Genomic DNA, 27,280 nt, shown 5'->3' on the forward strand with positions numbered 1-27,280 from the left:
ATATTTTTGAACCTGTTAACTTTTCAAAATCTTGGTATACCTTTTTACCTGTAACTGTGCCACATTACCCAGATCACTGCGATGACATTGATCTCATCAGTGCACTTAGCAAATCCACTAAAGATAATTAAAGAGCAGGCTGTGGAAACACACCAGGCTTATCTGTGAGAAAGACTTGAAGACGAGGAGCTGCATAAATAAATAAAGATGGCAGTGCAGTGGGGACTCCCTGAGCATGAAAGGAAAGTGGGTGTGTGGGCGGGGGGTCTGCCCACAGTAGAAGCATCCCTACCTCCCTTTACACTTTTGACCTTGTAGAATGATTCTGATGCATGTTCAAATGTGATATCTCTTTTTGCGCACAAATATATAACATGAAACTGCCACAATCAACAACAAAAAAATTGGGAAACAGGTTATAATGCTATTAGAATGTATTGTTAATAAACCCGGAGTTATGATTTGAATTTCTTTTTTTTATGTTCTACCTCTTTCAGTTGGTCCAGCTCCTGCCTGACAGCCTCGTACTCGACCTCCAGGTCGTCATACTGCTGCTTGAGTTGTTGCTTCTCCTCCAGCACCGCCAGCCCGTACTCCGCCGCCTGGATCTTCTCGCTGGATGTCTCGCTCAGCTCCCGGGAAAGACGCTCGACTTCTGCCCGCAGCCACTCCGGCCCGGCCTCCAGCAGCATAGCTTCAGGGTATCCCTGCTCCTCCGTGGACATGATTTCTATCGACCAACGTGCGCCAGCTGATCTGCGACGAGAAGACGTAGGGGCGGTGTAACCTTGAAGAGAGAAGCAGCGACTGCTCAAATTCGTCTGTATTTAAATTGCATGGTTATTATTTCTGCGTTTCCTGGTGCGGGTCCAGCTTCTTTGGTCATGTAGTTGTTTAATTTTCTCTGTATTTTCTTCTGCCGGCTTTTTTGTTATGTCTTAGAAACGCTCCATCGTGTTGCGCTGAGGCTTCCCCTCACCTCTCCACCGGCTTGTCTAAGTGATTCAGCCGGAGTCATTGGACCAATTGCCAATACAGGACCGGGAGGACACAGCTTGTGGTTCCTGCTTTCAGAATAAGAGTATACTCGGCTAAAGTAAGCAATCAGACAGTACTTAAGAAAGACATAAACTAGAAATATTGGTTTATGTCCAAATAAACCACTATTAAAACACTAGCTTAATGAAATATATGTATACTGTTTCTATAGTTCATAATCTTTCAAAAACAGCATAACTTATTCATTTTATTTTGAAAACATAATCTTTCCTTTTCCGGTACTACAACTAGCTTGTTGTTAGTTTGCCGAAATCAGACACCTACGCAATCAGCTGGGAAAGACGTCGCCTACCTTCTAGAAGGGCTTCTCGGGAACTGTAGTCCTTGCGGTGATAGAAGTAATACGACTGTAACGCAACATGAACTCATGTCCCACAAGGCCTTGGAGACCTGCTTATGTGGAGCGCGGAAATCTTCATACAAAACCGCTTGCTGTCGCAGAAATAGAACGAGCAGATTGGCTCTTTAGCAGTGGACAGATGCATATCTGCCGCCATCTGTTGGAGAATCCTTTTCTATTTCAAAATGAATTTAGTGGAAATTTATGGAGGCCCAATAAAATCACCAAACAAATAAGATTTGGTTGCAAAACATCCATACGTTGAACATCTCTGGTGAGCTGCTGAATCAATCTTCTGAAAAAAGAATGAATTGCCACAACAAACTTAAGAAAACTCTGCCATTGACTTAATCTCGTTGGCGAGGCAAAAGAGAGCGTTAATTAAAGAAACATCTGAGATGCTAATGTTATCCTGAAGCAGCTCCAGAGATTAAATCCGTTGACACAAAATCTGTTAGTCTCTATAAACTTGACCTGTTTATATGAAAGGAAGTCATAAGAAATCTTGTGGAAGAAAGTGCTCTGGTCAGATGAGATCAAAATCAAACTTCATGGTTCACATACAAAACGTTATATTGAAAACAAACTATACATCACCATAAAAATATTAAACCCAGTGGTCACAGAGTCACTATGAGAGAATGCTTTTGTCCAGGGAAGCTGTTTTCTATGAGTGAGTTTGAGCTGTTTTGCAAAGAAGAATCTGCAGAGATATTCTTTTGTGGATATCCAAAGCTGTTAGAGGTGCACCCCAAGTATTGTGAAAAAAAATTAAAAGGACGCAAAATTTTTCTTTCACCTTACAGTTATGCCCGTCTTTGTGTTGGTCAGTCAGATACTAATGCTAAAAAGATCCATTAACATTTGTGGTAATATGAAGAAGTCTTGATAAGGTACATACCCTTGAAAAGGTAAATGTAAATTTAATTTTTTGTGCAAGTATGTCTGGAAAAAGATGACAGGATATTCTTTAAATCTCCAAACTGACTTAACGTTTTAACATACTAAAGTTCTTGTTATTTTGTCATTAAGAAGAAACATGTTTCTGATTGAAATGCAAATGTGTATAGATGTGATTTTTTTCCCCCTCATTATTATAAAATGTTCAGCAGAGTTTTGAACTTCATGAGGATTATTGGCTTTGAGATCTCAAAATGCTTTACTTAGTAAACTGATCTCTTTGCAATCACCTGAAGCCAACCTGCTTTAGTAAGGTGAAAGGTAAGCTAATGAGATTTGATCTATGTGCTACATCACTAGGATGACACAATTTGTACATTGCAGTTGGTAGGTCAGCTTTAGTGTGCTGATATGGGACATTTTTCGACCTTTCCATCATGACTATTATTATTGCTATGTTCAGTAAATAATAAAATAATATGTATTTATCTGATTAAATAATTTAAGAATCTAATGTATCTACCATTTAGCTAAGTAACAAAATGGATGCAAAATGTAAGCAAGCCCATTAAAAATGTAAATGTGACATTTTTCTTGAAGAGTGGGAACATTTTGCTTTAACTTGACCTAATGAGATTAGTGGTCTAATCTGGGAGGAGTCAGGAATAGGTTCAGAATGTCCTCATAGGGTCAGAGAGACACAGAACCTGTGCATAGTGCTAAGCAAAATAAACAAAATGCCTGCAGTTTCTCCACACCCTGCAGTTGATTTGATCTCTTGATCTGTCATGGCTTTTTACAGAGGAGTCCGAATCCATAGCTTCACTTGTGCTGCATCGTCTCACGACATGGAGATAATCTGAAGGCAATGAGGCCACAAGATTGACTTCTTAAAGAGCAAAGTGGGAAGGACAACGTCAAAGCTCTGAGGAATGATGTCAGAAATGTCGACAACTGGAGCACTGGATAGTTTTCCTTCTGAGGTTGGAGCCACTGGCAGCTCCTCTCAAGTTCTAAAGGTAAATCTTTGCTTGTATTTCTTTTAATTTTGTTCTGTTTGTCTGTTTGTTGTGTTAAGACTCAATATTTCTTCTGGTTTGAGAATCATGGCCACTTTTAGTTTAAAATGCAACACAGGTATACTTGAGAATTAGATACTGATAAAAGAATGCTAGCAGCCTAACACTGGAGTTTAGCAAATTGGTTTTATTGTTTTAGACATTTTCTGACTTACACACAGAGAATGCTGTGAAAATTGTCTCCTGTTGTATTGCACAAGTACAATTTTAGCAGCATTTGTTGTATGTAAATCAGAAAGTGTGCTAAATAATATAACAAAGTTCATTTGGTTTTCCAGGCTCTGCTATGACCATCAGTCAGTGTGAATGTGCGGATGGCATTCCATGGAAGATTGGGAGGAGAATCTCTGATGGAATATAGTAAGTAACGATAATTAAAACTTGAAAACATACCAGCCAACGACTTCAGTATGAACCTGCAAGAGCTATACCTGTGCTTTTATCATGGCAAAATATTCCAATCAAATGAAATAGAAACATATTAGAATAGCAGCTACGTTTAGTGTCAACCCAATCTATTGGCCGGTTGGCCAATTTACTTTTGATTGTCTCTAAACAATGATGAAAATGTCAAACATGGAAAAATTTGAATATTAAATGCATCAAAAACACCCACTTTTATGCAGCTGAATTTAAATCTGTCTGAAATTAGATATTTTTGTGTCCTAAAGTGCCAGAGATTAGTTTGGTTGTGAATTAGCTCTGTGTAGATAAACTGGATTGAACTGAATATTTTTTTCAGTCTGTTAAATCATCAACAAACATTGTGTTCCTTGATCCACTTTGTCTTACAATCTCTTTGTTTTCTGTTCGATTGAAAACTACTACCTCTAACATTTCACCTGACAATGTTGATTAATTTTAGCTAAAGAAAAAGAAAAGTTTACATAAATGAGTTTATACCCCTTAAAAGGGATATATGGAGATCAGCCAAAATTAGAATCATCTCTTTAACCGTCAAACCAAATCAGAAATCTGTGTCAGTGACTAAATGCTTGATTAGTGCATCTCTTGCTATTTTTACTGTAATGCCGTGGTGACGAACTTGCAGGGCCAGAGCAAGGATTAGAGAATGCTCACCACTGATGACCTTAATTATTAAGTACCACAATTGTTGATCAATGTGGTTCTAAAATTCTTTTCAAAACAAGTATTACCTCTCTAAATACATATTTTTCTAAGCACACTGACAGGGCATTTTAGACAACGTTGCAACCAGACTTGGACTTTTTTAGTTTTTTTTTGTGTGTGATGTTATTACGAAGATCAATAAAACAGAGGAGAAACATGAAAAAATTTTACAGTTAAAAATTCAAACTGGAAAATCAGAGGTTTCTATGTTGGTCCAACCTTAAAATCCAAAATGGCCACTTTGGATATAAAACATTGCTTCTTTTTAGACAAATTTCTGATGAATCAAAGAACAATGTGGATAAAAAAAAGACATCGTCTTTTTGCTTTACATCATAGTTTTTCAAATTTTCTTAACAGATGATTTATACCATTTACACCAAAATATCTAAAGCGCATTAAAAATTCATAACAAATGTAAGCATACTGTAACTTTTGTTCTCAAGCCTTGTTTTAAACAAGGGGTGTCCAAAGTGCAGCACAGGGACAATTTGCAGCCCTTTCAATTGTTTTATTGGACCCAGATCACAATTTTAAGACCGGAGTAAATGTAGCCTGTTCATCTCCAGCTAATCCAGATTAACAATTTTTTTAGGGTGAGAATTTTCACAGACAAATAAATTCTTTGATGTTAGATATAACATAAAGATGTTAGATATAACACAAAGTATTGGTCTTAACTATATTTGTACTTTCATTTAAATTATTTAGTAAATATAAGTTCCATGACCCCCTTTAATCGTGGCTAAACACAGCAAACTCTGATGTGCTCCTATCTTGTTGCTATAATGGAAACAATTTTATTTTTCAGGCTCTAAAATGAAAACAATTGACACCAATAACATAAAAATTCTATAAATGGCTTTTATGTTTTGGATCAAGAACAATTTACAGACTACTCCTCCACAAAAAATGCAACTATGTCATTAGTTAATTTTGTTGAAGATATTATTGAATGGATTAAAACAACAACAACAAAAAAATCACAAGAAATTTAGTTTTTTATTTAATTTAAAATATATATATTTTATGACGTTCAGCCTTTCTAACTTGGTGATTTAGGCTCCCATGGCAAACAATTTGGACATCACTGGTTTAAACTGATTTCTCTCTTTTTCTTCCATCCTGACAGTAAAAGCCCCCAAAGCAAAATACACATTCATAGGAGAAGCAATACGAGGTGTCTTTCCCCCACATATGCAATGTTCAATTGGCTGTAGAGGGAAAGACTGCAAGTATGACAACCCAAACTACTGGAGCGAGGACAACCAAGCAATAAGAGGCCTCTATTCATCCTGGTACACGAACGCGTTATGACTTACTGTATCGTTAGAAAGTTAGATTTCTTTTGTCTTTGCTTTTTTGCCCCACTGCTTCAGATCATCAAACTAATTTTAATGTTAGACAAAGATAACCTGGGCAAATACAGATTATCAAAGCCATTAATTTATGGCTTTGAGTTTAAGAATGTTTTAAACATTTCATCTTGAAATGATGTAATTTACTAATGGGAAAAAAAGCAGACACACATTGGTCTATTTGTAGAATTTAAGAAATGAAGATGAGTGAACCAACACTCAACCACGGCAATATTAAAAAAAAGTCTTATTCAAAGTACTTGATGGCAGTTGCTGACCATCAAAATCATTTATTAGTTTTATATGAAAATTACTTTTTCATATGGGACCAGGTTGATTTGGATAGCTTTAGCCCTTTAATGAAAGAAATCGATCAAACTTCAGACTATGGTAGTCTTTGTGTTTAGTGATCTGAAACATGTAATTGTGAAAGCACTATGATTGTTTTTTTTTAATTAAATAAAATATTTTTGATGAACTTAGAAAAGTTTGAATTCATATGTACTGTACATACAGTTGGTGACGGTTTTGTTCTTTTGCTTGTTTTAGGGTTACCGACCATCTTCTTGCTATGTCTAGACCTTCAACAGAGATCATTCAGAAGTATGACATTATTGATCAGTTCATAAGGTAGTCACATCATTAATTTATGGCTGTGAGTATAAAAATGTTTTAAATAAAGCATGGAAGAAATGAGATCAGTGACATGGTCTGTGGTCTGTTTTTGTTCTTGTGCTGAAGGAATGGCATCAAAACAGTGATCAACCTACAGTTACCTGGGGAACATGCAAGCTGTGGAAATCCTCTGGAACCAGAAAGTGGATTTTCATACCGCCCCGAAGTGTTCATGGAAAATAACAGTATGTACTTTTGCAGGAATTTTGAAATATACAGTTCTGGAAAAAATTAAGAGACCACTTAAAATGATCAGTTTCTTGGATTTTACCTTTTATAGGCGTATCAGAGTAAACTCCAATATAGTATTAACAATTTTGTGGTTTTCAAGAGAAATACTGCTATAGTATTGTTAATCTGTGAAATATTCCCTCTCTGTTTAAGTCTAGTTGTGAGAAGAATGTTTAATGCAAAAAATAGCAACAGGAAGTTTAAAGTCTACCTGAAGTGGTCTCAAAAACAATGAAGATCCAATTATTATGAAGATCATTAATGGATTCTATGTTCTTGTCAGACCAAAGTAGAAAAATGTTTTCCAGATTGGAAGGTTTGAAGTTGTAGTTTCAAAACATGTAGTCTCAAAAAGAGGGACTTTGTTAGTCAGAATGCTTTCTGTTTAAGGTGTCTTCAGTCATAAATGTATAATGTTAAAATGGGGAATGCAATGCATGTTGCCATTTCAGTTTATTTCTACAATTATGGCTGGAGAGACTACGGAGTGGCCAACCTTACCACCATTCTGGACATGGTCAAGGTCATGGCCTTTGCAGTGCAGGAAGGAAAGGTAGCAGTCCACTGCCATGCTGGACTCGGCAGAACAGGTAGGTTTGTTGTACAGAGAGTTTATTTCACATTGTGATTTTTCACATGCAGATCAAAACATTGTGCTAAAGTTTTCCTGATCTCACTCCAGGGGTACTCTTGGCATGTTTCTTGGCCTTTGCAACCAGGATGACTGCAAACCAGGCTATTTTGTACGTTCGTGCCAAACGGCCCAATTCCATCCAAACCCGGCATCAGCTGCAGTGCGTCAGAGAGTTTGTCCAGTTTCTTGCCCCTTTAAGAATTGTTTTCTCCCACGCCAAGCCTCACTCCCAACCTGTAACCCTGTCCCAGTACCTTAACCGTCAGAGACGCATTCTGCATGGCAATGAGAGAAAGCAACTGAAGCACTTACCCAAGATTATACACCTAGTGTGTGGGCTCTTGGTGGACATTGCAGAAAACCGGCAGGTGATTGAGGAAGACATTCTTGAGGCCCCTGATTTCCAGGAAATTGAAATGACTCTCAGTCTCATTGAAAAGATGGGGCCTGAATTATTTGTAAAGGAACCCCGCTTGCCCGGTACACCCACCTTACCCAGGCATTTCCACGAGCCTCCCATCTTCTACCACCGCAAAAGTCTGAGCTACAGTGAGTCAGACCTGAGACGTTTGGGCTCGCAGCTAAACCTTCTCACGCAACCCCTGACCTCTGTCTCCAAATCACAGACAACTCTCCCCTCATGCCACAATCAAGGCCAGAACATCAACACATCCGATGTTTCCCACAGTTCGACAGGATCGCTCTGGCAAATTAAGAATGATGAAAGCCAGAAAGATGGAACGATTGTGGTGAAGAAACTGAAAAGGAAAACCATGCATCGTAGCGAATCGGTGGGAAATGAGAAGCCGACTAAAAAGGGCAACATGTTGTCCAGGTGGAAGGCAGAGCAGAGAGAGGAGCTAGTAATGAATGGGGTAAAGTCTAAAGATAAAGAAGATGAGCAATCAGTACTTCCCTTCATCACACTGCAGTCTGAGCTGTCTCTGGAGGCCAGGAGGCTGCTGGTGGCCCAGGCATTGGCAGTGGACCTTTTTCTTGAAGGAGAAGAGGAGCATAAGTCCAAAGTACTGGCCTGGCAGGTAACCGACTTACCATACTGAAGTTTGTTAAATATATAACAGTAAACACATTTGTAATTGTAAACCTCTCCCTATTCCTTGGACTTTTCTACATTTTGTTAAACGATAATTAGAAACTGTCCTGCTGAAATGCGAGTCACTACTGCAGTCTCCAGTGTTTTACAGCTTCTACAGGTTTTCTCTTAGAATTGTCCTGTATTTTGCTTCCATCAGCTCTGGACAGTTTCTCTGTACCTGATGCAATCACCATTTTCTTTTGAAAATTATACATCCTTTTCCTCCACTTCACAATTAAGTAACACAATGTGGAGAAAAAATAGTATAAAATTCATTACACCAAAGATGCATTCAAACCTGCAATGTTGCAGGGGCTGATGTCAGTGCTGAAATGTGTGCAGGAGGACATGAATCAAGGTAGCGCATGGGAGAGACTTTGCACAGAGCGAGATCCGTTCATCCTGACTGGATTAATGTGGTCATGGCTGGAGCAGCTTAAAGAGCCAATCATCTCTATCAAAGATGCCAAAGCCCTGAAGCCATGCAACACAGATGCTAAAACTGCCCTCAACAAACTGGGCCAGGTAAGAGGCTATTCTGAACTTCTGAACTGCAGACATAACAGGAAAAAAAAAACACTTTAAGCTAAACCTTCATGCCACTTCTTGTCAGGCGCCCAAGGAAACAGTAACATGCATACTGAACTGCATGGCTCATATGATGAATATATCGGAGGAGGTTGAAACAGCTTTTCTGAATAGAGCGATCAAGGCATTCACCTGGGTAAGAAAGTATAAAACCTGACAATCTGGGACCGCAAGTGGATTGTTTCACCAAGTGTTGTTTATCTTTATGTTGAATGTTGATTTTAACAGATCAACATTATTTCAACGGAAGAGGGCAAGCTGTACAAGAATATGGCGGCAGTCCTGAGGTGTGTTCTTCTGGACCTAAGATCTATGGCTGTGGAGGAAGAGGAGAGAGCCAAACCTGCGCTCCCTCCAACATGACCACACCTGGTCTTACTGTACATGAAATACATACTTCTGTGCCTTGTGACAATTTTTTTTATAAGTCAAAATCCACAATGTAAAAAAAAAAAAATAACTAAACAAACTTTACCTTAGTAGAGTTTAGGTGACACTTCAAAGAACAAATCAGATAGTTTCAAAACATTCCGCCTTAAGCCTGGTCACACTCGTCTCTCCTTACTTTCCCCCACAGTCAACGAACATTCAAAATACAAACTATTTTATAGTCATTTATTATTTCTTAACAACCAAATTGCAGGTTGTTACATTCCTGTTAATTGTCAACCCACACCCACCAAAGAGTATAAGAGTCCATAATAAAATCAAATGTCAGAAGGTTTTGCAAACTGTTGGTCTTTGTGCCGGGCCGCAACGCTCAAGATGTGAAAGAGTAAGCTTTAAGAACGTCCTTCCCATTATTTCCTTCTACTGAAGCCACGATGCTGGCGTAGTCACAGGTAATGTGAGTGAACCCTCTGCAACAAAGAAATATGCAGTAATCAGTAATACGGAATAAATGTACTCTTCCAGAGGTCAGCAATAATTACTGGAGTGTGTCACAATCACAATCCAATAATCATATACTGAATATTTTATCAGATGTATTACCTAATGACACTGATCACATGTCTATTGTGATATACTGTATATTGTCGTTGATTTATTGTCGCAAGAATGGTGCAAAATAAATAAATAAAATAAAATAAAACCAAAATTTGGATTTGGGAATGACCTAGTGAAAGTCGGGATGTAATCCAACTGAGATAATGTGGCATGAGCTTAAACAAGCAGTTGGTCCTTAAAAGCTGTCCAATATGGCTGGATTTAAAATATTATGCAAAGAAACGTGAGCTAAAGTTCTTTCACAGCAATGTATAAACACTATGCACAAATAGATACACATTCTAACTAGCCAGGAATGTTTTGCACAGCTGATTTTAATTTGTAAAGCTCAAAAAAAAATGTTATATGTGATACATATTACTTAAAAAAAAACCCCAAACAAACAAAAAAAAGCAAACTTGTTTTTACCTTTCACAATAATTGAGAGCAAGCGAGGAGGATTGTATTGGCCGTTTCATCTTTCTGTCGGTGCTACATGACCTATTACGCATGCTATGCTCAGGAAGAGCTGTGCAATGCATAGATAAAACTCTAATCGAAACTACTTAGAAATCATAACTTTCAAACAAAGCCCTTTTCTTAAAGAAACTTTTTTTCTGTCAAAAATAAAATAATAAAAAATAATTAAATAAATAGGAGATGGGCAAAACATCTGTCACTCGTGAGCAAAAGATGAAATTAATGTCTTGAACACCACTATAGAATGAGTTAAGTGGGGAAAACAAAGTCTAAATACCAATTCATGGTGACATACCAGTATTATTACAATAACTATAGGTTATTGTAGTGCACTTTTTGTGAGTTTTCAAGGCACATGGCTCTAATTTTGTTAACCATTAATGGTGTCAAATTTAGACTCGGTATCAGAAAAAAAACATGATTAGGCTGGGACATCTTTGGTAGATGAAGGAGGCATGACACTAACCTGGACATTGTGTGAGAGCCTCCCAGTAAGTGGTACTGACTCTCCAGAGTGAGCCCACTATCTTTGTCGTTCTTCCACGTCAACACTCGTAAGGAGAGGTCTTGAGACGCCGTGACGACACGAAAACTGTCCTACAAAACAAAATTCAAAACTCAATGCTAAGCTTCCAACCAATTCAGGAACTGTACTTCTGAACTTCAAATAAAAACAGCCTACCACACATATTGAGGAGATGGGCATGATATGATCTTTAAAATTAGCAAGCACGACTCCTTTCAGCGAGTACACCCACAGCTCCTCCCCGGCTGCTAGCACTATGCAGTTGCTGTTCTTGGCCTCCAGAAGGATTTGTGATGAGTAGCGGTTCAGCATCAAGGGGAAGGACTCCATTTGCTGGACTACAGTTGGAAAGAGATTAGAATTTATTATATTAATTTAAGGGTTTAATATAATGTCGACCCACCCCTTGCAACTGGAACGTGTTTGGGAAAAGCTTTCCACAAGCTATAGTGGTGAGCATGTAGGACGTTTCACCATTTATCCTAGAAATCACTTATGAGGTCAGACATTGTTGGAGGAGAAGATATGGCTTGCTGTTTCCATTCTAATTCATTACAAAAGTGTTCTTTTGGGTTGAGGTAAGGACTTTGTGTAGGCCAGTCAAGTTCGTCCACTCCAAACTCACTCATCTATGGAAACTGCTTTTTGCACTGGTGTGCTGTCATTTTAGCCATTATTATGCCTTGTTGTTGTGCAAAACAACAAGGCATAATAATGCAAATATAAAAACCATGTGGTTGAGGTGCAAGCTGCTAAGTGAGATTCTTCAAACTATTAGTTGGGAATTGTGTATTTGTACCTGTATGTATAATTATCATACTGTGTGGATTAGAGGAAACAACTCAAATTTGTTTTTAGAAATTATTAACTGTTTGCTGTTCAGTCATTTCACCCTGAAAAAAAAAAGAAGAAATTTCAAGCCAATGATGAGCATTAGGTAAGCTCATCACTGGCACTGAAAATTGTTGTTATTAAATCCAATGAACGAGTAATAAAAATGTTCTGCATGCCATGAGAGTAAGCTAAATAAAATACTGGTGCCAGGAAGATTTCCAAACTGTTCCTGCGGTGACGCAGACATTTTTCCTGGATGACTCACTAACAGACTTTTTGTTTCCCAATGATCTGAGTTCAGAGCTAAAGCATTTTCCAAGGCATTGTACTAAACATCAGGGCTCACCCTGGATCTCAGTCTTGTACTTCATCTTTTTAATGCTGACATCGAAGACAGTGAGGGCTTTGTTGCCTCCGAGCTCAGTGTGGTGGATGATGGCCAGTCTGGCAGGCTGGGTGGGTATGAAGACAGCAGCTTGGCACCCGAGGACTGGCACAGTCTGGCACAGAGAATCTTCATCTTCAGACGGTGAGGTCAAACTCTCACTGTTAATCACCTGGCACAAAAGAAGCAAAGTAACACAAGTGTACAAGGAATGTATCTATACTTTCCATTCTTATCAATTTTCCTTCTGGTGGTATTTGCACAGAGGTAACGCGAAACAATCTGGAACAGGCAACACAGACAATTATGTAGTCAAAGACAACCTCAAATACCTTTAGGCTTAAATCATCATTTTCCTTGGTTCCAGCTATAATCCACTTCTTGTCAGGTGAAACAAGGAGTATGTTAACTTTGAAAGAGTCACACACCATTAGACTTGACTTTTTAGTCAAAGTCAAATCAGCCAGTGTGCAAATTGATCCCTGACCAGTTCCAACCTGGAAGAGAAGATAATGTCAGGGAAAAAAACCTACACAATCACCAAGGAGATTGTGGGGGTACTTACAGTCAGGAACCAATCATTGTTGATGTTGTACTGCAGTAATGTACAGTGTGAAGATGCGGTAGAAAAAGAGGCCAGCTCCTGACCAGTCTGACTCTGCCAGGTCTTAATGAGGCCTGTAGAGTCTGATGTGATAACAACTTCCTCCTTCTCATCAGCTACAATCCCTGTCAAAGGACTCTGCACAGGACTACACCACAGGCTCTCACCCTGAGAAACAAAACAAGCATTAAAATCATGGCTCAAAAAGCCCCAAAAGGGTCACTGTTTAAAGTACGCTGCAAGAAATAAGTGGACAAAATTTTTTGAATAGATTTACGATGGCTAATTCAAAGTATGATTGCAGAAGGAAAATCAAACCCTGTCATTTAAATGTGAGCATTAACAGCATCTCCCCGATTGCTAAAGCTATAGAAGGGTTTTTATGTTATTATTTTTTTCTACTTATTTTAATGAAACACCCGCAGTGGGAAATCCATTTTAACCAACAGATAGAGGACAAATGCAAAAGTATATGCATCACCAAACAAAAATCAGATTAAAACCAGAAAGCACTTAAATGGTCACTTTCATTATAACTATCAAGCAAGAGGCTGTGACAGGCAAAGAGAAGAACACCCGTTAATGGGTAGAATATGTTAAGTGGTAAGTGAACATTTTTTTCCCTCAAACTTGATGTGTTGGAACAGAGGTAGTCAAAATCCTGTGTCCTGCATGTTTTAAATGTTCCGCTTGGTTCAACACACCTAAATCCAATGAGTGGTTCATAAGGGGTCCTCTGCATAACTTTTTAACATTGTCAAGAGGTATTTCAGTGATTAGCTGTGTTTAAGCAATATTGTATCTAATACCAGTCAGGGTATTTGCTGGCTACAACTTGTCCTGGAAGCAGGAACAATTTTCAAGAGTGAAAATTTGAACAAATTTGACCAGGCCCAAATTGTGATGGCCTGACAACTGCATGAGAGTATCTACAAAACTGCATCTCCTGAGGGGCCTTGCTGATCTGCATTAGGAACATTTGTTCCACATATTCCGATCAATCAGATAAGCTACTGTAGCTCAAACGGCTGAAGAAATTAATGCTGGATCAAACAATGTAAAGCAGTGTATAGAGTATAGGGCAGGATACTACAGGACAGTCATAATGCTATGCCAGGCAGGTGTATGTCTACTATGTATGGGTGATGTTACTGAAGGAGAAGCACTGACTTTTTGGATGTTCCATGCCCGAACTGTCCCATCAGTGGACGCACTGCAAGCAATGGCACTGGTCTTTGACAGGTTTGGCACCAGGCATGAATTGCCCTGCAGGTACACCAGGCCGACCACCCTGCCTGAAGAACAAGATGTTTGACACACAGGTTAGACAAGAGGTATAATGAAGTCATGCTAAGGATATTTCTAATTAACAAAAAAAAATGCACACCTGTATGGCCTCTCAAGCTTTTGCATGTGTAATTTCCTGTCCGACCTTCTGTCATGTTCTTCTCCAGGTGGGAACGCTGCTGGAAGTATTTCTTCCATGAAAGAGTGTCCTGGTCACCGCCCAAGGCGGCAAGGTTACAGAAACTCCAGCGCTGCAGGCACATCCTCCTGAGGAGAACATTGATGTTTGGACGCATTTATTATTTTTCAACAACTACTGCAAATTGTGGATTAAAAGGGAAGTAGCACTGTGAAGTTTACAGTATGTGGATGAAAATATGAATCTGATCATCAGACATCAGCATGGTATTGAATCAAAACGACAATAACGCAGTTTGGATTTTTAAACCTTTAGACCAAATGTGAATGGAGATTTAATGTGGGCAATCTATTGCTATTTTCTTAGTGAGTGACGTTCCACAACTTGTCACAGGAAGAAAACATTTGCCATTACAGCAATCAACCCTTCTTATATTTAATCACCAGGATCTTGCATTTTTTGACTGGTATTTGGACATTTTATCTATGGCAACAAGCTCCAAGTCTTTTAGGTTTGCAGGTTTCCCCCAACTCTTTATCTTCAGCCACAAATTGTGTATCAGATTCAAATCAGAATTTGTCCTGGGTCACTCTGAAGTACTAATATTACTTCAAAACAAAAGAAACAGATGTGTAAACTGAAACCTGCCAGGGATATTAATTATATTGGGTTTAAAAGTAGCTATTAAAGAAGAACCAAGAGGCAGACACAAGGAAAACAAAAGAGTTCTTATTATAGAACCTTGAGGTACTCCAGAGTGTGATGGCACTGCTACTAAGGACTGCTAACCAGGATGGTCAGAGAAACATTCATTTTGACACCTACACACAATTAAAGGCGTCAGAGAAGAATCTTGTGGACTTTGTCAAAAAACTACAAACTGGTCTAAAAACACACAGACATCAATGTCCCTGGAATAAGCAGTTAAAAAGTAGATCAATGAAATTTATTTTTAAAAACTAGCGTAACATTTTTATGTATGCTACTGTACAGTATGACATGATTGAAAAACAGGTAGTTTTTTTTCTGCCATGAAAAACCAAATACTATTAAAAATATATAACAAATAACTCACCTCCATAACCAAGGAGTCTCTGCAGCTTCATGCCAGTCCTGAGAAATACAGTTAAAAACCAAACTAAACTTACTTGTTTACGCGATGTGATTGCTTTCTGCCACTTCCGCATGCGAGAAGTCTTACCTTGCACACAGTAGAAACGCTGATTAAATCATCCTCACTCAGAAATGTGAAAATGTGAATAAGACAGTCACCGATAAGTTGTGGATGATGGAAATCCATACCAACATCAGTTTTCACAACCTGGCGAAATTTCAAAGAGATAAAGAATCCGTACGTAAAAAACACACTACGGAAAGCGCAAAGGAACTACGCAGTTCTTTATTGCAGAGCCTTTATTTCGCCACCGGATGTCACCATTGTAAAAGGTTGGCGCCAAGAAGGGACGCGCACATGCAGAAGCCCCCACTGGATGCATAAAAGTGGAAAAATAGTGATGTTTTCATTTATAAACACGAATAAAATAAAAGTCAAATCCATTCGTAACAAAATTATTAATTTCACAAATGCTGATTCAAAATATCAGCTTACCAGAAGAGTAAACAAAGAAGGTTATTATTCTATCTGAGTTGGTGCGTGAAGATCCAAACACAGTAATTAAAGCCGTGATTATGCCTGGCTTTTGCGTTGTGTTTCTTGGCAGGTGTGGAAACATTTTGTTAGCTGCGGTGAAACAAACACATGCGCATGACACGCTGACTCATAATAAGCCAAATTAATTGCAGTTCCAATCAGTCAAGGTGATTTCTCAGTAGAGGAGTGTGCGAACGTACAACACGTAGGGAGAGTAGGAGAGACTGTGGGTGTGCGTGTGCGTGTGTGTGTTGAGAGTCACCCCTGGCGGGATTCTTCAGCAAGGGCCCCTTGTCTCCTGTGAACACGCCCCAGATAGATGAGGCAGATATATAGCAAGACCTGCGGGTAGCAGAGGAACTGTGAGAAAGAGATAATCGCACTTGCTCACCCCCAAGGGTTACCTGTGACACCCTCGCAATGACAAGCGGGCCAATCCAGAGGGGGCCTCGCCAGGGGAGTTTGGATGCTGTCCCGCTTGGTTTGTAAAAAGTCCTTCGGGCTTCTTCTGTTTTTGATGCTTTTCGTGGTTTTGGACTTCCCCCTGGAGTTACCTGAGCTGTGGTCGAGCGGAGAACAGGAGCGACTCGCGTTATTAAAATCAGCTCTGCAGATCCGTGCATGAAACTGAAAGCTGGGCCGCAATGAGCCGGAGAACACGACGTTGGATTTTAAGAGTTTTGCTTTGTTTAGGGATTGTTTACCTCAAAATTGGGTAAGGAGCGTTTATTCAATTTCTGATCAGCAAATGAAGAACGATGTCCCAGAAAGATAAGACTTTAACAGAAATAATAGCAGCTCTCAAGGGGTTAATTTCTCCAAAACACATAGGTCTTTATTTTCCCCATAACAGGTAGCTGACTTAATGAATACCATTATTATAGAAGCGGGCGCTTTTACTTTACAAAAGCCTACCTGTAAATTATGCAAAAAAAAAAAAACTCCTGGAAGTAGGCTATATGGGTATTTAGGTATTTTAGTTACCTAAAATACCTAAACAAGAACTTTTAATATGATTTACCTGTTTAATGGTTTGAGTATATTCATAATTTTTGTAATAATACATGATTCGAGCAGGCTCTCAGTTCTATCCGTTTTTTATTATTATCATTGGCAGTGGATTTTCGTCGGTGGTGGCCCTTGGTGCGAGTATAATCTGTAACAAGATCCCCGGTTTGGCTCCCAGACAACGGATTATCTGCCAGAGTCGCCCCGATGCCATTATCGTCATCGGAGAGGGAGCACAAATGGGCATCAACGAGTGTCAATTTCAGTTCAAAAACGGGCGCTGGAACTGCTCTGCTCTTGGAGAGAGGACTGTCTTCGGAAAAGAGTTGAAAGTGGGTATGTTGCTGTCTGTTGACGTTTGTTATTAAATATTAAAAATGTATACACTTGATGACTGTGAGCTATGATTAATCCCATTCTTAACCTTTTGCTCTGTTATAACTTCCACTATAAAAGTGAGCAATATTTGAAAAAAGACAGAAGTGAACTTTGAAATTTGGACTCATAAAATGATCAATGTTTTTCCCTTGATAAAACAGAAATTGTTTGAGCTTGATAGGCATCGTTTTTCATATACTTTAGGTGGTGTTTCTCCAGTTGATAATTTGCTCTTCAAACTTTTCTTCTTATAAATAACACAAATAGCTATTGGACCTGTAAGCATCCCTTGGGGATGTCAGTGTTGTTTACATCAGGCCTATTTGCCCTTTATTTTTCTCCGAGGAGGGACTTTCTGAACATGTATAAAAGGTATTTTGAAGCCAGTGTTGGAACAAAGCTCTTCTGAATGTTGGCAACCTTTCTTTTCATCCAGTCAAAGTCTCTAGAGGCACATTTTCCCTGGTCTTTATCCTGTCTGGTGATGGGTGCTGTGGCTCTCACTGTAAGGATGTAGAGCTTACCACGGGTATAAATTACACCGAGTTACAACTCAGAGCAAAGCAAGTGCTAAATAAGAGACAGAAATTATTTCAAGTCAGTATTCCTGCTGCTGAGATGGATAAACTCAAAGGGGATGAGGAAATTACAGCTGGAGTTTTGTCACTTTTAAGGAAAACTTTTCAGGGAAATTGCAATTGAAATAATGCCAGGAAGAGGAAGCAGTTCAGTTACCTCAGGTGGTTTTGTAAAACTGTTTTAGAAAGTACTGAGATATATTTTAGAAATGTTCCCCCTTCTACCTTCTACCTCCTTCTCTAGACGAATATATTTAAATAAAAATATCCTAAATACAATAGCTGGCAGCTTGGACCAGCTGTTTGAGGCATTGTTGCCTTCCACTGTTGCAAGAAGAGGATTATCTCTGTATTCTTCTGAAATGAAACAGTGCTGTTTGACAATCTGCTTTATGAATGGAGGGTTTTTTTTTTTAGCCAATCTGGAGTTTTTATTTTCCTTGCAGTCTATGGTATGGACAGCCATACCAAATAGATTGGTTTCACTGGTCAGATTAGCATAGATAGTGAATGGTTTTAAATAGATGGTATTGTTGATGCCCAGACTAAGGGGAGCTGAGCTGTTTGCAGTTGCTCCTGAAGCAAAAGGAGAGATCAGCAAAGTGGCATAATGGTGGAAAACCTTACATTTGACTTATTTTTTGGCCTAAAGTGAAAAAACCTTTTAGTTATACTAAAAATAGCTATTGCTCTTTTTGTACTTAGATTTTTTAAATGGTGGCATCTTCTGTTGGACCTTCAGTACCGAGACTGTACCTAGGTACCTTTAACCAATGATTTCAGATGATTTTGTTCATTCTAATCATAGTCCACTGTAAAAAAAAAAAGGAAAAAAAGAAAAATGCAGTTATATGACACATCTTACCTACCAACAAGAGGTAAGAAGTATTTTAGGCTCCTGCACAGATACGCATCGACAGAAAATTGATAAGATGGATGAAATTATACTTGAGATTTGAGCTTTTTGATGAAAATTATTAATTACAGTGGTAATCAAAAATACCATTGGTTTGCATACAGTTACAAAATGGAAGTGGGAAGAGACAAAATGGGAATAAACATGGAGTAGGAACTAGTGAAGGGGTTAATTGGGCCTACACTAAGCTGTTTTAGTTCAGAAGTTCATCATAGATATGGTAAAGTATGTCCTCCTCAAACCTGTACAGGCTTTGGATCTTAGATCTTCCATCTCTCATTCATTCCATCTTTTGCGGTGAACTCGTGCACTCACAACTGAAGGGGAAAGAATTAACAACGGTGCAGTCTGCACTGACACACCTTCTTTTTTGGCTCCTCGCCCAACGAGTCTATAAAAACGTCCACATAATTAATGCCTCAATATTAGTTTTTTCTCCTTTCTTTCAATGACAAGGGCACACATCCAAGATGTTTATCAAAAACATGGCAGCTTTACATAGTGAACGGTGTGGCAGGAGGAAGCACAAAGAAAGTATGATGTTTGTTTAGAGCAAACAGTGACAAGAGGAGTTTATTTACACATAGATATGATGGATGTCGTAATCAGCAGTTTCCTGTTTGCATTTTGATAAATCGCGGATTGGAAATTTAAAAGTAAAACACTCTTCTTGCTTATTGTGTTTAACAATAAACACTTTTATTCCATCACACGGTGTTTTAAGATGGCTTTGATTATGAGAAGGGATTTTATGATTCTTTGAGACCATAATTACTTTCCCCTTGGCTCAGTACTGAGATATTGAAAATCTTTCTGCCAACCCTGTCTATACTTCTACCAGACTTTCTGTCAAACCTTTACTTATTTTGCCAATATTTCCGTATGTGTAAATGATTTGTTAGCTGGAATTGGGGACAGATAACAGCAGGGTGAAGATTCTGACATCCCTATCTTGGGAGTGTACACACAATGTAACAGCTTCCAAGAAGATCAATAGCCCTTCCTTGTCTACAACCCTCTTATTCATGCAGCTTTGTTGACTATACCGCTAGCAGACATTTTGGTTCATGGGCAGGACAGTTTCCAGGTTAGGTTTCAAAACACTGCAGCTCTTGAGTGATATGTCAGCGAGGCTGTGATGTAAGCATACAATTGGTTAATAATTGACCTCCCTCTTTACCTATTTATTGTATTCACTTTAGCTGAAGGAGATACACCAATCACTTCAATATTTCACAGGCTGTGTTATTGATCACCTTCTTTTCTGCTCCCCTAGGCAGCAAAGAAGCAGCATTCACCTACGCAATCATTGCTGCCGGGGTGGCCCATGCCATCACAGCCGCCTGTACGCAGGGCAACCTGAGTGACTGCAGCTGTGACAAGGAAAAGCAGGGTTTCTACAGCAAAGACCAAGGATGGAAGTGGGGAGGCTGCTCGGCAGACATCCGCTACGGATTAGGCTTCTCCAAAGTTTTCATAGATGCAAGGGAAGTCAAGCAGAATGCAAGAACGCTAATGAACCTCCATAATAATGAGGTGGGACGCAAGGTAAGGGACAAGAAGATGTACTCTATCCAAGTTCAAAGAGAAAATATACACTAATACACCTATCTATAACAAGACTTTTCCAGCTTAACATGGATATTTTGGAAACAAGATTTTCCAATCTATTTGCACCATTATTTGTGGGAAAAAATGAATTTCAGAATATTTTCTAAAGGTTTAGTTTTTTTAAAAACTGTTGTGGTGTTCAGTCATTGGTTGGATTTCAAAACAACAACTTAGAAGCTTAATTTCTACATGTGCACTGTTGCTTTTTATGTGAGAAACTCCCACAACAATGTCCTGCTTCTGTGTATGTCAAACACCAAATGTTACCTGAGGAACCTAATGACCAGTAGCAAAGGGAATGCGGTGCAAATGAAAATTTGCTACACCGGTTTCAGGGAATCTATATCCCAACACTTCTTTAGCCATGCTCAGAATATTATTGGGAATTTTTATATAGTTAGTGTTAATGATTATATTGCCACCTACTGGCTTAGCATTTACTACAGCATTTTTGATTGACCCAGCCATGTAGGCATATATTTCTTTTAAGAATGGTTAAAAGATGTCAGTTTGAAAAAGAAAATAATGTAGTTGGTACCTGAGTTTTTGGAAGGAAAAAAATAGAATTTTATAAAATAGTGTCCAGATGTCAGGAGACAACATAGAGCTTTAATACATGACTTTCTGATGCTTTGCATGTTAAAAGGCACAGCAAGATTGGAACCATTTATATATGGGCAATATTGAACATTTGACTGCGTTTATTCTGGATTTGGTCCCAATAAGCATTATATGGAAACTTAAGATATTTTTTTACAGAAAGGCAAAGATAAACATAAGCTAAAATTCTTCTGTTTTTCTTTTGATTTTTTTTTAAAACTTTATATGTGGCCTACATGTGTGAAATTGATATCCAGAGATTTTTAGAATGGATGACACAACTCTGTTTTCCTTAAACCTCAAATGTAAGTATAAGAAGTTAAATATTAAAAGAAAATGGCTCTTTAGCCATGGTCATGATCTTCTACTGAATTAATATTTGATGTAGAGGTCTTCATCATTACCTGCCAGTGCAGTGTAAGGATTGGAATTTCACTGTCAATATCAACAGAGGAAACATACGCTTAAAAAATATGTATTTTGAAGTTTTTTGAAGTCTCAGGAAGTGCTAACTGTCTCTACCATTACTTGGCTTGTCAAAGACCTATGCAGAGGGGACCAAGCTTAAACAAGAAGTGGAATAAAGAGCTGCTTTTAGAGGGAGAACTGTCTAAGTGGCAGGGTTTGATTACAGGCAAGATCCATGCACTGAAAACAGACTGACACTGTACGAAAAGGCATTAACTCTGTCGCTCCCCCCATGTTGTACACCACTAAGACAGTCTTCAGTTGCAGTTATGACAATCTGCAACCAACAGTTTTGCTAATCTCACAAACCCACATCAGGTAAAATGTGTCTCCACATGCACCTTGGGGGTGTTTACTTTTTGGCTTGATTGTCATTGGTGATGGATCTGTTTTTGTTTGAAGGATTGCAGTTACTTTAAAATAGATAAAGTCTATCTTTATAACAAGTCAGTTTACAAGAGTCCTGTATCCTAATCTAGAGTGTGACTTTAAACAAAAATTTTATTATGTACTACAAACCGATCATGGTTAGCTCCAAAAGAGAAATAATCAACCGTTATTCACAGCTGAAAGCATCAAAAGCAACAAAACGCTGGAGATTACGCCATAAAAACTTAACGAGGAACAAGACTAATATGATAAAATACCAAGGAGGAAAGCTTGCCTGATTGTTTTCATTCGTGCTTTTCTTGCATGCATGGTTGCAGAACACTGCAGAGTGACAAAGAGACTCCAGTGGGTCTGAAAGCTAGACACTGAGTGGAATAATGTGCCAAAGTCAGGGTTAGAGGCAGCATTGACCAAAGTTAACAGATATCCTTTCCCTTGCCGCCTCTGCCAAAAAGACCTACTTCACACAACCAACACGTCCAAAGCAGTGGCTGAAAAGTCTCCTCACGCCTGCTTGTATAAAGTAGATCATGCATGTTTTTGCACCTTGAATTCAAATTGGCTTATCTGGAAAGCTAAATTGCCTCCCAAGGAAAAGATTGTACTTGTGGATTCAGTCCTCGAACTGCTTTTCTTTTTCTCCTTCCGTTCTGCTAGTAAAAAGACCCTCTGTTTTGACGCCCTACCCACCCACCAACTCCTTTATTTATGCTAATCAAAAGCGGTGACACCGAGCAGGAGCAGCGTTCTCAGCTCCCGAGTGGAAGACGGGTAGACAATAGCTGTCACAAGTGTTAGCTTCAGGACAACTGATGGTTAAAGGAGTTACAGCCAAGGTTTTCATGAAAGGGTTCACCAAGGAAAAAGTTCTTCTTAACACTTTTTTGTTTAGCATTTACTATTGCAGCTTTGTTTGCCAAGAATACAGTCATAAGTTTCCTGCACAGGTCTTTGGGAAACAGAATTATGTACTAAATATGCAGGATTTTAAGAAAAAATTGGAAGTTGTAATTGACCTTGCTGCTAAAGAAAACTGCAGTGGCACTTCTCATTGTCATCAGCTCAGGATTTAGCAGTAATCCTAGTCACTCGGCGCCTTGTACAGTCACTCTTGACTTTTGTGGGTTGTGTGTGGTAGCTACATACACAGGGTATGAAATCTGATACATTATTTTGGCTTCTGTGTATTTGGTATCATGCTCCATTGTGGTGGGGCTGTAGTTAAGCTGCCATTGTACATTTTTAAGTCACATTGAGTCAGTTTTAGTAGTTACAATCTCCTCTTTAGGACATTAAGTTTGTTGTCCTAAATCAAACTTAATGATTTAGGACATCATAAAGTCCTAAATGATGTCCTGTGCATTGCATTGGAATTACCAGAACTTGTTAAAATCCATGCTCTCACCAGTTCTCAGTGTTTCACCTTGTTTTCTTTCTGCGTCTAGATTTTGGAGAAGAATATGCGGCTGGAATGTAAGTGCCACGGTGTCTCAGGCTCCTGCACAACCAAAACCTGCTGGACTACACTTCCCAAGTTCCGCGAGCTTGGCTACATTCTCAAGGAGAAATATGCCCATGCTGTGCACGTGGAACCAGTCAAAGCAAGCCGCAATAAGCGTCCAAAATTCCTGAAAATCAAGAAGCCTTATTCCTACCGGAAGCCACTGGACATGGACCTGGTGTACATAGACAAGTCGCCAAATTACTGCGAGGCGGACCCGGTGACGGGAAGCCTGGGGACACAGGGGAGGGTGTGCAACAAGACAATGATGCAGCACATCAGCGGCTGCGACCTGATGTGCTGCGGAAGGGGATACAATACACACCAGTACTCCCGGGTCTGGCAGTGCAACTGCAAGTTCCTGTGGTGCTGCTACGTTAAATGCAACACCTGCAGCGAAAGGACAGAGGTGTACACATGCAAATGAGAATATTTATTGGAGGGTGTGTGTGCGTGTGGGTGGAGATGTGAGTGTGTTTCTGTAAGTTTTCACAATCTACTTTCTGTTTAAAGTCTGCGTTTGCAGTCTATTCTTTTTAGCAACAACTACTACAGCACTGCTGTGCTGCATATGCAGCCAGCTGAAGATGGGGTACCACGGTTGTTTTGCACAAGAAGTTCTTCACCCTTCTTCTTGGACTCTTTGTTGGGACACAGCACAACAACTATCTGATAAAACACTGGAAATGGACCAACTGTAACCTGGAAAATGGATCACAGTTTCAGTCAATGAAACAAAACATCTGAGACTTTAAGCTGAATGGACTGGTACTGACGTTTTCTCTGTTTGGACTTTACAAGATGCAGATGAATTGAGGTGGATGGGGTGCTGAGCAGGACACACTGCTGTAGTCCGTACTCCCCTGTGCACAGACAAAATTAGAGAGATAGCCATTTTAAATATTTAACATGCTGTATTTAGAGAATGAGACTTATTAATATTAATTTATTCTATAAAAAACTACTGATCTTGTCCTGTATGGATAAAAAAAATAACTAAATATCAACAGTTTTTTAGTTTGTTGAAGCAATCAAACATGTCTACAGTTAACACACTGGATTCGAGTCATATTGTAGCATAGTGTTGTTCCTTCAGGAATGACTGTAGGCTGCTCACATTGACCTATCTACCTTTTGTGAGTTTTTCCTTCTTCTGTTGCTGCTAGTCTAGAAAATTCCACTTGTTGAGGTAAAAGTCTGTATACTGTACTTATTGTCTTGACTTTGACCTGGTTCTACTGGACTTATTTGCTGATCAAAAACAAGGGCACATTTTCCACGGTAAATGATAGTTAATAGAGTATATATTTGTAAAGGACTATTTTTATATGAATGTTTTATTTATATCTTATTGTTCCTACTCGTTGTCAGATGTGGACAATGAGATCTGTCTATAAAGCCCATGTGAAAAAAGCTGATATATGTCAGTTGGCTGTCACGGCCATCGCTTGTTGTATATTGTACGAGATAGAGGCTGTCTATATCTGTTTGTGTTCAAACCTTTGTTTACTGCATTTCACAACTACTACTGATGGAATACAGGAACAGAACTACTCTAACAAGATCATATTTTCATTATTGACTCATCACACAACACCTAAATATTGCCAAAGAAAAATGATTGATGCACTGAGAAATACACTGGAATGACTGAAATGACTAGCATAACTGGAATCTGATGACATTACACTTGATTTGTCCTGATCATTGATTGGTGGTCAGTACTGTTGGAAATTAAAAGTTAGATACTTTTCCAACTAGTGAACACAGTAAATGTCTCTGCTACAACAAGACCACACTGACTACAACACGCTTTAGTGTAGAACATAGCAATTGAGAAATCGAGTCTTTTCGACATTAGCATAATATTGGCAAAGATTTGTGCACATTTATAATGGAAACGCAGCTAGTGAGGTGTTTTAAAACAAAACCAGAGGAAACGAAAAGATGCTTGATGGATCTGGATCTGTAATTTCACTCAGATTAAGACATCAACAGATAACAGGAAACTAAAGGCATTACAACAAAGTTTCTCTGTTTTATCCTTTTGAATGATCCAGTTCAAAAGGATATGAATGACTATTAGATTAGGAAGTGTTCAAAATCTTTGGGTAATCTCACAGCTTTTGGAAGGGTATTCTTATTCTCCATGTAATACAATACTTATTAATGCTAACCCCATTATATTTGCTGATAATGCTAATCGCTAATAGAACCGTAAGAATCAATGACATTATGTCGATTTTTGTAACCATTTTCTTTTTAAAGAATTTTTGAAGTTCTGCTCAACTGTAAAGCTGCGTAAGTCAGACTGGTCTCTCTCGCACTGGTTGTGCTCACAAAATATAGAAGTATAAGAAATTCTGCAGCAACACATTTATTAATAATTTAACAAGCTAAAATGAGAAAACCAGAAAATTTTTTGTTCTCTCAGCCATTAAAATGGACTCCATTTAATATATTAGAAATGTCTTCTGCAATAAAACAAGTTACTTGTATCCCAGAGGAAATTCCTTTTTTTAAATTTAATAACGAATGGTTTATTGTTAAGAGCGTTTTCCAAAAATGAAAATAAATGTAATTTTGTTGCCATAGTTCTTAAAGAGAAATCTATAATGATGTGGTCAAATTAGAACTAAATCTAAATCTCTAAAACAATATTGCAGATAGAAAAGCATTTTAAGAGTTGTTTAGTTTTCCTTTTTTTTATAAGCATGCCAGTGCGAATCACATTTATGGTTATCATAAATCAAAACAAATAACTTTAGTTATTTCATGAGTGATTTTAGGAGAGGAACTGAGAGAGATTTTCCTCATATAATAAAATAAAATAAAATTAGTTGTCAATAAAAAACATTTAATTAGCATTGCGTTAAATTAAAATGAAACATAAACCCAAAATATACTTGGTTAATAGTCGCTGTGTTCTGGTTTGCACCACCATTTATTAAAAGATAAAGATAAATGTTATCCGGTGTTATGTGGTCACCATGGTGTTAAATCAGCTTTTAGGAGGCAAGCACAATGTGTTCAGTGCCGGGCCAAAAGAGAGACGTTCTTTCAGAGGGGGAAAGTTATTCAAGTTTAATTGAGGGCCCATCCTGTAGACTGGGAAGCAGTTGAATGTGTCCAAGCAGAGGAGTGTTTGTCCTCTAATGGTAGGGTACCACCGTAATTGATGAGGCCGGTGGGGCAGACGTGTCACAGTGATGACTTGCTCAGGCGGGGGAGTGGAAGCTGTCAGGTGATAGATGACTCGTACATCTGCTTCATTCACTCCTGGGCCACTAGTTGCTACAACAACTCCAGCATAGTGGAGAAAATGCGGGGCGGTCTCCAAGAGAGGCAGGCCGACGTGTCAGGGAAATGTTAACGATGCTAAGGCCCACAGTCGTTACGGATTCCACTCTCACAGGGAACTGGAAGTGGAGTGAGGAGCCGGGGCCCGAAGGTGTTGATGGAAAACCTGCTCCTAGTAATCACCCTGGATCGATGAATGCAGCTTGTAAAGTTTTCACCTGTGCAGGATTTTATAGGATATGATTTTTTTTTCATACACTCAAAAAAACATTTTTGTGAAACTGAGCAGAGAATTCAACTTTAACTTACAGTAGATAAGCCTTACTGTGTGTCAGTGACAGTGATAATCTACCTAGTAAGAAGGGAAAAGGGCGTGAAGGGATAATAGCAGAGGCTTGTCTGTCTGACAAAAGCTTTCAGCTTTCATAATATTGATACAAAAGGCTTGTATAAGAAAAGGCAGCTGTTCAAAAGTTTCTGGTTAAAGCTAAACTAGGGTTTTGTGTGAAGGACTCGCATCACATTATCTTGTGCACAGACAGTTGC

The 27,280-nt window shown here is 38.7% G+C and overlaps 4 protein-coding genes across 6 annotated transcripts in view; 2 read left to right on the forward strand and 2 right to left on the reverse strand.

Annotated features, from left to right (window-relative positions):
• The window catches only part of LOC116718621 (protein bicaudal D homolog 2-like), a 43,942-nt gene extending 42,948 nt beyond the window's left edge, over nt 1-994 (reverse strand). For all 3 annotated transcript variants that reach the window (XR_004338970.1, XM_032560922.1, XM_032560801.1), the window contains exon 1: nt 489-994. Coding sequence is in view for 2 of the 3 variants with exons in the window: in XM_032560922.1 (XP_032416813.1) it covers nt 489-725 (237 nt within the window). In the remaining variant the exon portion in view is untranslated. The remainder of the gene's footprint in view (nt 1-488) is intronic.
• Nucleotides 994-9,499, forward strand: ptpdc1b (protein tyrosine phosphatase domain containing 1b). Its single transcript, XM_032561032.1, has 11 exons — nt 994-1,096; nt 3,102-3,318; nt 3,657-3,738; nt 5,642-5,807; nt 6,417-6,497; nt 6,609-6,727; nt 7,226-7,363; nt 7,456-8,447; nt 8,846-9,028; nt 9,117-9,227; nt 9,320-9,499. The coding sequence occupies exons 3-11, from the start codon at nt 3,693-3,695 to the stop codon at nt 9,452-9,454; spliced, it is 1,971 nt and encodes a 656-aa protein (XP_032416923.1). The 5' UTR covers nt 994-1,096; nt 3,102-3,318; nt 3,657-3,692; the 3' UTR covers nt 9,455-9,499.
• Nucleotides 9,500-9,692: 193 nt separating this feature from the next.
• fbxw12 (F-box and WD repeat domain containing 12) lies at nt 9,693-15,737 on the reverse strand. The gene is made up of 10 exons (XM_032561145.1): nt 15,535-15,737; nt 15,409-15,446; nt 14,295-14,461; nt 14,078-14,202; nt 12,869-13,075; nt 12,636-12,800; nt 12,265-12,475; nt 11,241-11,422; nt 11,025-11,155; nt 9,693-9,951 (listed from the first exon to the last, which is right to left on the reverse strand). Exons 1-10 carry the CDS (start codon nt 15,631-15,633, stop codon nt 9,852-9,854), a joined length of 1,425 nt encoding a protein of 474 aa, XP_032417036.1. The 5' UTR covers nt 15,634-15,737; the 3' UTR covers nt 9,693-9,851.
• A 464-nt stretch (nt 15,738-16,201) lies between these two features.
• Nucleotides 16,202-24,998, forward strand: wnt7ab (wingless-type MMTV integration site family, member 7Ab). The gene is made up of 4 exons (XM_032561265.1): nt 16,202-16,699; nt 17,102-17,328; nt 20,141-20,412; nt 23,379-24,998. The coding sequence occupies exons 1-4, from the start codon at nt 16,629-16,631 to the stop codon at nt 23,859-23,861; spliced, it is 1,053 nt and encodes a 350-aa protein (XP_032417156.1). The 5' UTR covers nt 16,202-16,628; the 3' UTR covers nt 23,862-24,998.
• The last annotated feature ends 2,282 nt before the right edge of the window (nt 24,999-27,280 follow it).

Source organism: Xiphophorus hellerii, chromosome 1 (assembly GCF_003331165.1).
Source record: "Xiphophorus hellerii strain 12219 chromosome 1, Xiphophorus_hellerii-4.1, whole genome shotgun sequence".
NCBI classification, from domain to species: Eukaryota; Metazoa; Chordata; class Actinopteri; order Cyprinodontiformes; family Poeciliidae; genus Xiphophorus; species Xiphophorus hellerii.